We start from the raw sequence: 12,019 nt of genomic DNA, 5'->3' as shown, positions 1-12,019 counted from the left end.
ATGAATCAATAGAACTCTGCTTTCTACTCCAATAACCATGGAGTTGAAATTTAGAAAAAAGAATTGGCAGAACTTACATCTTAGGTTTCCATACCTGTGTGTACACAGTTTTCTCCCATTAGCTACTAGTCATCTCAGCTGTTTTGGTATTATGGTCCATAACAGCTTAACAGCTTATCAGTGATGCTGAGTAATCTAAATTTAGTAAAAGACTAGTCAATAATTATACTTTGCCTAAATAGCTTATGAAAATGATGCTTAAAATCAGACGAAGCTTCCCTCACAATTAAGAATTAGGTCTCCTTAAAACTTGGGAGATTGGGCTGGGCATGGTGGCTTATACCTGAAATCCCAGCACTTTAGGAGGCCAAGGCAGGAGGATTACTTGAGCCCAGGAGTTCAAGACCAGCCTGGGGAACAAAGTGAGACACCCCCCACCCCCGTCTCTATAAAAAATACAAAAACTTAGCCAAGTATGGTGGTGCAAACCTGTAGTTTCAGATACTCAGGAAGTTGAGGTGTGAGGATCACTTGAGCCCCAGGAGGTCAAGGCTGCAGAGAACTGTGATCTCACCACTGCACTCCAGCCTGGGCAACAGAGCAAGACCTCATCTCAAAAAACAAACAACAGCAACAACAACAAAAACACGTAGGAGACTGACCTTTGAGAAGGCTGTTACGAGGTCCCCTAGAAGGGGGGCCTCTCCAAGGTCCCCTGGAACAACTCTGCCACTACCTTTAAGCGTCAGCACCTCCATGGAGACAATGACCTTTGCCCTAACCTCTACAAGTGTAGATTTCTGAGAAGAAATAATTTTGTTGACTGTAAACAAATGATTTTGTACAATTTTTTCATTTCTGAAATCAAAGTATCTTATAATTAATAGCATATTGGATACAATGAAATCCATTACTAAGAAGAAAGAATGGAGAAAACATCTGACAACCTGGCGTGTGTCGAGGGCCCTTCATATTCACTGATTAACATTTCCCAGGGTTTATCATCACATTGCTAGGGCTGGGAAGGGTCTCTCACAGGGTAGAGCTAGCTTTTGAATACTTTGCATTGTTAAAAATATAATACAAAAATAAAGCAATCCTGAAAGCTGAAATGAGGCTGCAGGATGACACTGATCCGAGACAAAGATAATGAATACAATTCAATCAACCCTTCGAGGTAACCCAGTGATTGCCAGGTGCAATGCCTGGGGGTCTCCAGGGTGTAACACAGCCTCAAGAAGGGGCAAAGGGCAGAGACGACCCTGAAAACTAACCAACGACTAAGGGGTCCCACTTTTATTCCCATAGGCCAGACCCTCAACTCCCTGTCTGGGCAGAGGTCTGCATCTATAGACAGGGGGACAGGCCCTCCAACAGCTGACTGGAGAGCTGTTTATGAATTAGGTCCTGGGATAGGAGCATGATGGCAGTACCCAGGCCAAAGAAACCATCACAACAAAAACACTCGGCATCAGGTATCAGCTTTCCACATCACACACTGCACAAAAACCTATCACACAACCCATGTCATGCTGACAGCTTTGGCACACTTGCATGTACATCAGGTAAAGGATTACGTCTGATGCTCAGGGCCCATGGCATGACAGAGCATGTAGCAGGATCCTATCAAGAAGTCTCAAGAACGTAATTCTAGAGGCTGACCCGTCTGGACTCTGGAGGAAGGACCAGGTGCAGTCACTATGTGCCCAGCACTGTGTGTGCAATGCCCACCTACCACATCCCTCACTCTGAGCAGTGCCCCATGGGACAGACACAGTGAAGCTTCATGACCTTGGGGAACTTGGCTCACGCAAATGGCCAGGAAGCAAAGCTGGGGCTTGAGCTAATGTCTCACTGCCAAGTTGTTACGTTCACCATTCCCAGGCCTGCCCTGTCCCAACACCACTAGGCACAAGCCTGTGCCTCACCCCTCCATGGACTGCTCACCCCCTTCCCTTAATCTGTCATCACTACCTTCAGATGCTATTTGCTCCACACACCACCCACATGTCCTAAAGGTGTGATATGGTGTGGCTCTGTGTCCCCACACAAGTCTCATGTCAAACTGTAATCCCCATGTGTCAGGGGAGGGACCCGGTGGGAGATGACTGGATCATCGGGGCAGATTTTCCTCTTGGTGTTCTCATGATAGTGAGTTCTCATGAGATCTGATCATTTAAAAGTGTGTGGCACCTCCCCTTTCTCTCTGTCCTGCCGCCATGTAAGATATGCCTTGCTTTGCTGCCACATAAGATGTGCCTTGCTTCCATTTCTGCCATGACTGTAAGTTTCCTGAGGCCTCCCCAGCCATACAGAACTGAGTCAACTAAACCTCTTTTCTTTATAAATTACGTAGTCTCGGGTCGTTCTTTATAGCAGTGTGAAAACAGACTAACGCAGAGAATTGGTACCAGAGAATTGGGCTACTGCTATAAAGATACCTGAAAATATGGAAGTATCTTTGGAATTGGGTAATGGGCAGAGGTTGGAATAGTTTGGAGGGTCCAGAAGAAGACAGGGAGATGTGGGAATGTTTGGAACTTCCTAGAGACTCGTTGAATGGTTTTGACCAAAATGCTGACAGTGATATGGACAATGAAGTCCAGGATGACGTAGTCTCAAATGGAGATGAGGAACTTATTGGAAATTGGAGTAAAGGTCACTCTTGCTTTGCCTTAGCAAAGAGACTGATGGCATTTTGCCCCTGCCCTAGAGATATGTGAAACCTTGAACTTGAGGGAGATGATTTAGGATATCTGGCAGAAGAAATTTCTAAGGAGCAAAGGGTTCAACATGTGGCCTGGGTGGTCCTAACAGCATACAGTCATGTGTGTTCACAAAGAGATGATCTGAAATTAGAACTTATGTTTAAAAGGCAAGCAAAGCATACAAGTTTGAAAATTAGAAGTCTGACTCTCCAAATGGTAGAAAAGAAAACCCTTTCTGGGAAGAAATTCAAGCTGCCAGCTGCAGAAATTTGCATAAGGAAAGAAGAGCCAATGTTAATTGCCAAGACAATGGGGAAAATGTCTCCAGGGCATTTCAGAGACCTTCATGGCAGCCCCTCCCATCACAGGTCCAGAGGCCTAGGAGGGAAAAATGGTTTCCTCAGCCAGGCCCAGGGTCCTGCTTCACTGTGCACCTCTGGACATGGTGCCCTGTGTCCCAGCCACTCCACCTCCAGCAGTGGCTAAATGGGGCCAAGGTATAGCTCCAGCCATGACTTCAGAGGGTGCAAAGCCCAAGTCTTGGTGGCTTCTACATGGTATTGGGCCTGCAGGTACACAGAAGGCAGGAGTTTGGGAGCCTCTGCCTCAATTTCAGAGGAGGTATGGAAATGCCTGGACGTCCAGGCAGAAATCTGCTGCAAGGGTAGAGCCCTCAAGAAGAACCTCTGCTAGGGCAGCATGAAAGGGAAATGTGGGGTTGCAGCCCCCATATAAGAGTCCCCACTGGAATACTGCCTAGTGGAGCTGTGAGAAGAAGGCCACTGTCCTCCAGACCCCAGAATGGTAGATCCACCACCAACTTGCAACACGCATCTGAAGAAGACACAGGCACTGAATGCCAGCCTGTGAAAGAAGCCGAATGGGGCTGTACCCTGCAGAGCCACAAGGTCCATGGAGATGCCCAATGCCTTGGAAGCCTACCTCTTGCATCAGCATGCCCTGGATATGAGACATGGCATGTAAAGGGATTATTCTGGAACTTTAGGATTTAATGACTGCCCTGCTGGGTTTCAGACTGTAGCCCTTCGTTTTGGCCAATTTTTCCCTTTTGTGCATTTACCCAATGCCTGCACCTCCATTGTATCTTGAAAGTAACTAACTTATTTTTGATATTACAGGCTCATAGGCAGAAGGGACTTACCTTGTCTCAGATTAGACTTTGGATTTGACTTTTGAGTTAATGCTGGAATAAGATTTTGGGGAATTGTTGGGAAGGCATGACTGGTTTTGACATGTGAGAAGGACATTACATTTGGGAGAGGCCAAGAGCAGAATGATGTGGTTTGTCTCTGTGTCCCCACCCAAATTTCGTGTCAAACTGTAATCCCCACACATCAGGGGAGGGACCTGGTGGGACATGACTGGATCATGGAAGCGGATTTCCTCCTTGCTGTTCTCGTGATAGTGAGTTCTCACAAGATCTGATCATTTAAAAGTGTGTGGCACCTCCCTGTTCTCTCTCTCTCCTGCCACCATGTTAAGATATGCCTTGCTTTCCCCTTGCCTCCTAAGTTTCCTGAGGCCTCCCCAGCCACGTGGAACTGTGAGTCAGACCTCTTTTCTTTCTAAATTACCCAGTCTCAGGTAGTTCTTTACAGCAGTGTGTAAATGGACTAATACAACGTGATTACCCTAAGATTCCATTTTGGATATCATAAGGAAAATCAACAGGAAATGAGATTTATTGAAATATAAATTATTACCTATTGTTTCCATTGAAATTATTAGGAATAAGATGCCAAAAAAAATAGTCTCTATGAACTTCAAACAGAGATCTTTTTTTCTTTCTTTCTTTGAGACAGGGTCTCTCTCTGTCACCCAGGCTGCAGTGCAATGGCATGATCACAGCTCACTGCAGCCTCAACCTCCCAGGCTTGACTGATCCTCCCACCTCAGGCTACCAACTACAGGCATGCACCACGATGCTAATTTTTGTATTTTTTGTAGAGATGGGATCAAACAGATGTCACTGAAGAAGAAAAATCTACAAATAAAATTTACTCAGAGAGAAAAGTTTTCTAGAAATGAAATAAACAGTGAATGTGCACAACAAAAAAGATAAGTGGATGGTCTTCACTTAGATCCAGAAGTACAAATGTATGGCTGCAATATCTGGGGGCAGGGGAAGCTGAAACACACACAGTTATGGGATTACAAAGAACAGGCCAGTAAGGCTCCCAGCAAGCCTCAGTGCACAGAGCTCTTGCTGTTCCCGCTCACCGGCCAGTGTCACCAGACTGAAGGTTCTCTGAAGAGCCCTTTGTGAAGCTCATGGCCTTTCAGCCCCGTGTTCTGCAGTGCCTGGCTTACTACAGCATGCACCACTGGCGTCTGATGTCTCCAGACAGAACTGAAGCACACGGGCACCAGTGTTCCTTTGCGAGGTCAGAGATGTGCTATGTCCTGTGCACTCTTGGCCTCCTTATCCTCTTCCACCAACTTCTTCACTGTTTATAAACTGTTAATTCATAAATTTTTAGTCTTTCTCACACATAAGCTTCCCAAAAGTCCCAGGGGAGCTGTGGGACTTCTACGGTTTCCTGGACCATTCTTCGGTAATGCTCTTCTCACCAGGAGACAAGGAGTTAACTGGCTCATTCTGTGTGACAGTAAATCTTCTCAGGTGTAAGGATCTGTCAGAGATCATTGACTTGGTACATTCCACTAGATTTTGGTGGCAAGGAGGAGTGGTTTCCTGATGAGTGGTCAGTGTTTTTCCTGGGAGCCACTTTCTGTTCCTGGCCCTCAGATGTCATCGCCAACCTGCCTTGAGCACTCTCACCTGCTGGCTGAGCAGAACAACAGCCACCTACCCAAGAACTAAACGCAGGCCACAGAAAGTGCTCCGGACAGCACCCGATGCCGAGAACAAGAGTCACGTAAATGCCTCAGTTTAATGAAGACGACAGTGATGGCAATGGCTCAGACTCCCGGAGCTTCCCATGAACTGAGATGCAGAGCATCTTGGGCCACAGGCCATCTCAGAACATAGGCAAACAAGGCACATCCATTTAGGGACACCAGGTGACCCACACCCTCCCCACCCAAACCCCAGTGACATCTGGACAGTCATCTATTCACGCAACGAATATTATCAAACCCATGAGACTGGAACTCACTCAAAGCTAACACAGCACTGCTACAGTGTCTCCCCAGCCTACGGGCCAGAAATTTAGGCCTCAGACCTAAAGGCAAATCTGTAACACACTAGCAAACAAAACCACCACCCAAAGCAGCATCTTAAAATGTGATCTTCAGAAACCCCAACGCACATTACACACGCTCTCCGGAGAGTCAGTGCACGTGGCTTGAACACAACTCACCTCTGCACACCAACGCCCCTGCTGCTTTTACGGGTATCTGCTGGCCTCCAGGGGCTCGCCCTTCTCCCCACTTCCTTTGCCTTCAAATCTCTTTTCTGTTTTGTTCTTACTGTGAGATATAGAAATGTCCTTATCCCCTAGGCAGTGCAGCAATGTGCACAGGGAACAGCTTCCTCTCCCTTCTAACTTCACTCACCCTCGGGATGAGGAAGTCTCAGGCCCACCCAAAGTCTGAGGCCCACAAACCTCACACTCAAGCATCTGGCCACCTGCTAGGCAGGTCAGTCACCAGCCACCACACACAGCATGCTAGCCCTGAGGAGGCCAGCCTTCCTGACAAGCATGCCTTAATCTCCCATTTCTGCATAGAATTTTTCAGGAATTCCACCCTTTGAACACCACACTGGGCTGGCAGTAGAACCCACATTTTCAGTTGTGTGGTCTCCACTAACCACACCAGTGTCCCTGTAGCACCTGGCTGGCTGCTGCACATCCCATCAGATGACCCTGGAGCTAGGGCTCCATCCCACCACCAGCTTCCTGAGCCCCTGCTCTCACATGCGCCTCCATGGAGAACCAGCAAGGGAATCCCTCTCTATTGCCAGGTGAGCAATTAGAAGAGGTTGGAGTCCTAGAAGGTGCACAAATAGACATGATCGAAGTGTGAGCATGAGGACTGCTGCGAGGCCACCACTCATCCATTATGCGGGCAGACAACGGCCACGTGCAGCTGGGAGGAGCAGCAGGTTTCAGAAGCACCTCTGGGGTCCCTAAGCCCAGGCCAGGCATGGTCCTTCTGGGGCCGAGGTCATCACAGCTGGACTTAATAATTCAGAAAAAATCCATCAAAACCAGACACCTTGGTCTCTACCTGAAGTCTCCACATTTCCCTCTGAGCATCCCCCGGGAGGGACGGGAGGGAAAGTCCTTGCCTGAGCACTCTGCTCCTGTAGCCAGCAAGGCTGGCCCTCGAGGTGGGGCTTCCTGAAAGGCCCAGGGAGGACATGGACATTGTCCTGAGGTGGACAAATTCTTACGTGGTGTCAGCGTAAGTGCTGCTCATGGTGTGGGGCATGAAGAAGAAAGTTCTCCTCTTCTGCGGGCAGAGCCCTGCAGAGTCTGTTCTATGGGAAGGCACAAAAAACCCAAACGCGTCTTGGAGACTAGGGAGAATGATGGTAAAACATTCTTTAAAACTGAGATTCAATTCAGAGAGAAAGCGACATCCAAAACGATGAAGACAGATGAGATGTGCTGTAAAACGCTGGTGATGACCAAGAAGTTAGGTCACAGAAATGAGAAAGTAAGTTTCCGCACAAAACAACGAAAAATGATTTTTTTCCTGTTTTAGCTATACCTTAGTTGTAAAAAAGTGCTTCATGTTTCATGAAGAAAATTATGAAATATTGTAAAGAAAATTAATATCCATAATTTACCAAAATTATTCCTGTTAGGTTAAATGGCAGTGTCTTATCAAAAATGTGCAGACAGGCCGGGACCTCTGGCCAGCACTGAATACACAGGGAATCGTAGGCCTCGTCCGCAGGCCCCACCAGCGTGCACGTCCAGATCCTGTCCATGAGCACAGAGCTTGGGTACGGCAACCCTGAAGGCTTTGTTTAGAAGAATTGAACCTGCCAATCTTTACCTCCTGTAATCAGAAAACAGACCCTCATCTAACCAAGTGACACTCTCAGAAGTGCCATCCTTCATACTTAATCTCACAGTTTGTAATCTTGAAATCTTAAACAAAATGTCCAAGATACAGCGTCATTTGCGTTTTCTCCTATTTTTCATCAAATGTAAAATTCGAGCATTAAGGTTTGATTTATCCCGATAAAGCAGATGGAAATTTCTCCTTTTGCCACAGGAAGGGCAGGTGTACTGGACCCTGGCCCTGGGAGAAAACCTCCAGGCTGCTCCGGGCAACTCTGGGTCCTGACGACCAGGGCAGGAAAAAGCACAGCAAGGCTGAACGGTGACACCTGAGACCATCCCAATAACGTGGGCAAGATCAGGAAGTGTTACACCAGAGTACCTGTGAAGGACAGAATCCAGAGAGAGGGTTAACAAGAACATGAGCATAACGCTCGGGTCAGCTCAGTGCATGCCACATAACCTGTACCTCCCAGTTCAGTCCAGAGTTCATGTAATTTTAATATTTTAATAAAACAAATTTCCTGGTATATGTTTTTTGTTTTGTTTTGTTTTTTGGAGGCGGAGTCTTTCTCTGTTGCCCAGGCTGGAGTGCAGTGGCGCGATCTCGGCTCACTGCAACATCCACCTCCTAGGTTCAAGTGATTCTCCTGCCTCAGCCTCCCGAGTAGCTGGGATTACAGGTGATGGCCACCATGCCCGGCTAACTTTTGTATTTTTAGTAGAAATGAGGTTTCACTATGTTGGCCCGGCTGGTCTTGAACTCCTGCCCTCAAGTGATCCAACCACCTCAGCCTCCCAAAGTGCTGGGATTACAGGCGCGAGCCACCACGCCTGGCCCTTTCCTGGTATACATTTTAAAGGTATTTAAATTCATATGTCAGGGCAAAAGAAGAAATCTTTGTTAGGCCAGGTATCCCAACTTCTCATGAGGAACACTGCATCACAGCGGGGTGAGCGTGTGCAGTGCCAGCATGGGACATGGTACAGATGGTTTGCTGGTATCAACCACAGGGCGCTGGCATCCCTGCAGTCACAGGCACACAATACAGCTCTTTGTGAAGATGAAAAGAGGGGAATGTGGAAGGAGCTGTACACGACCCTGACCCACCCTCTCCAGAGCCCACCCTCTCCAAAGCCCACCCCCAGAACAGTTCTGGACAAAGGCTTAGCGCTGGCATTCAGTGTCTTGAAGCTGTTTTAGGGGTGGTGACGAGGTAAAGGAGGACTCTGGGAAGAGTGAAAGCACAGGCCCCAGGCCTCTTCTTGGCATCACCACTGGCTACCACCCCCCGTCTTCCTGAATACCATGGAAATGCTGTGATCCTGGGAACACAAAACACAGTGCCCCCCAGAGGCGAAGATTTCAATTACGTACAACAAAAAGGCACAGAACAGCTTAGTCTTCTTTCACCCCTTCTAAATTTTGAAACTCACAGTGAACTTATCTTTAAACACACTGAAGTTATTGAGAAACTGGCCATTCTACAAAACATTGGTTGCTGAACCCAGTCCTGACATCCAGGTCAAACTGTGAGACCAAATCCCACAGTCATCAGACAAGACCCATCAGGCTACACGAAGGCCCACAGCCATGTTCACCAAACTGCAGGGTGCCAGGCAAGGACCCTTCAGGGCGTGGTGGGACTACACGGCCATAGCAAGACCAGGCTCCCACCGGAGGGGCTGCTGATCTGACCCCCAGCCTGCCTGAACGCAGTCTGACTCAGAAAACTGGCTTGGGTGACCTAGGCACACCTCAGCACACACAAACATGGAACCCAGAGCCACGCACCAGGACCCATGCCCACCTCAGCACACACCAACACAGAATCTAGAGCCACACACTGGAACCCATGCCCACCTCAGCACACGTCAACATGGAATCCAGAGCCACGCACCAGGACCCATGCCCACCTCAGCATGTGTCAACACGCAATCCGGAGCCACACACCAGGACCCATGCCCACCTCAGCACGTGTCAACACGCAATCCAGAGCCATGCACCAGGACCCATGCCTGCTTCAGCACACGTCAACACAGAATCCAGAGCCACACACTGGAAACCATGCCCACCTCAGCACACATCAACATGGAATCTAGAGCACACATCAACCAACGCCCACCTCAGCATGCACCAACATGGAATCCAGAGCCATGCATCGGAACCTGTGCCCACCTCAGCACGCACCAACACGGAATCCAGAGCTGCACACTAGAACCAAAACCCACCTCAGCACATGTCAACACGGAATCCAGAGCCAGGCATGAGAACCTGTACCCACCTCAGGACATACCAACACGGAATCCAGAGACACACACACTGCCCACCTCAGGACACACCAACATGGAATCCAGAGCCACATAAGAGCAATCCACGCTCACCTGAGCACACACCAACATGGAATCCAGAGCCAGGCATGAGAACCTGTACCCACCTCAGGACACACCAACACGGAATCCAGAGCCACACACTGGAACTAAAGCCCACCTCAGCATACACCAACACACAATCCAAAGCCACACACCAGGACCCATGCCCACCTCAGCACGAGCCAACACGGAATCCAGAGCCACACACTGGAACCCATGCCCACCTCAGCACGAGCCAACACGGAATCCAGAGCCACACACTGGAACCCACGCCCACCTCAGCACGAGCCAACACGGAATCCAGAGCCACACACTGGAACCCACGCCCACCTCAGCACACACCAACACGGAATCCAGAGCCCCGTGTCGGAACCCAGTCCACCTGAGCCTGCCCTGGGTTCTGACAGCAGCCCTGTCACTGGTTGCTCATCTGTCAGATGCCAGCTGTGTGACCTCCAGGAGATGTTTCTCCTCCTGTTAATTTCTGCAAACATATATTTTAAAAACAAAAGGAGGACCGGCCTCAGAAAAGGCCCCACTGCAGCACTGGGTCTTGTGTTTCCTTTGATATGCTCCAGACAGCCTGTTTCGGGCAGCGTTTTCTTTTTCCTTGAGTTTTAACCTGGGGGTGCAGCAATAAAGTATTTATTTCAAGAGTCCTGAAGTCGGTCAGGGGAGGCAGGGGGCGGGCCTAGAGCAGTCCAGGAGCCCCTAACAAACCCCCTCACCAAGTGAAGTGAGAACGGAGCCCCCTTCCCTGCAGGAGGGATCCAGTTTGCAGAATGTTCAAAAAGGCAGACTCTGGGCTCTGCCACAAACCCTGATTCGCACACAGACAGTCCAAACCTTCAAACCACTCACGCTCAATACCTGCAGTTTTGGGAATAAGAAGTCGCCACTCCAGCCCTGTTTGGTGAACTGGCAATTCCTGTAAGGATCACCAGGTTACAATCTGGGTCAACAGACTTTGCCATTTATTTCAGAACAGTCAGTCTGAAGATCTTGATGCCAGTTAAGTCTGAACACACCAGAAACTGGCACTCAAGACAGTCACTGAGACAAATGAACACGTGTTCTCTGCTCATTCGCATTGCTCATTCGCATTTTGGAACCCAGACTTATAAATTCATTCTAAGCTCATGAGGGGCACTATTAATCATTTCTCATTCTGAAAAACTTCTACCTATGTCCTTTTTGAGATACGTATTTGGAAACCAAATGACTAAGTGTATATTAATAATGGTTATTACTTATATGGAGAAGGATTTGGGACTAGGGAAAGGGGAACTTTTACTTCCCACAGTTTTAAACAAAGTATTTTGATGAAATAAAAATATTTCATACATGATGGCTTCATATTCAATTTACAAAAACAATACACATAATCACATAATTTTGTATGCCTCATAAAAACAAACATTAATTAACACATTTGGAATTACTTATGTAATCTAAAACCAAAACCTCTCAACACTGTGCACCTGCAAATGGACCCACAGACCTAAAACAGCTATAGCCACCCTTGGTACAAATATTCTTTTCAGCAGGTTTGTAAAGAACTGAAAAGGATTAATTCTGTAAGTGCATTAACTGTACAAGTCCACAAATACCTCTGCCACCAAGTGCTAAAGCAGTTTTAATAACACGTTCATTATGAGTCTTGTGAAACAGGGGTGGGAAGGATCTTTTAAAAGGATAAATATTGCTTTTCACAATATTGAAGACGTGTAAAATTTCTCTTCTGTTTTTATAAAACTAGAATGAGCAATCCCGATGAGGAAATATAATCCATGACTACTGCGAACCGAAATCCAGACTGCAGGTGCACGAGGGTTGCTAGAAATACCTCAGATGGGAACTTAAGCCATGGCCAGAAGCCAGTGTCAGCTCCCATCAACTTCCAGCCATTTCCCATGAAGGCCCTGCAGATCTCCAGCC

The 12,019-nt window shown here is 47.8% G+C and overlaps 1 protein-coding gene across 6 annotated transcripts in view; it reads right to left on the bottom strand.

Annotated features, from left to right (window-relative positions):
* Positions 1–12,019, bottom strand: part of TDR (testis development related protein) — a 76,113-nt gene that overhangs the window by 23,920 nt on the left and 40,174 nt on the right. For 2 of the 6 annotated variants that reach the window (XR_011607322.1, XM_011758643.2), the window contains exon 1: positions 663–4,466. The exons of 2 other annotated variants lie outside the window; for them this stretch is intronic. Coding sequence is in view for 3 of the 4 variants with exons in the window: in XM_011758643.2 (XP_011756945.2) it covers positions 663–911 (249 nt within the window). In the remaining variant the exon portion in view is untranslated. Of the gene's footprint in view, positions 1–662; positions 4,467–12,019 lie in introns of those variants that run through there. 2 more of the 6 variants (XM_011758641.3, XM_011758640.3) reach the window with 1 other exon arrangement.

This window comes from Macaca nemestrina, chromosome 8 (genome assembly GCF_043159975.1).
Source record: "Macaca nemestrina isolate mMacNem1 chromosome 8, mMacNem.hap1, whole genome shotgun sequence".
Lineage (NCBI taxonomy): Eukaryota > Metazoa > Chordata > Mammalia > Primates > Cercopithecidae > Macaca > Macaca nemestrina.
Note: the sequence above shows the minus strand (reverse complement) of the source record. Positions and strands in the feature narration are given on the sequence as shown.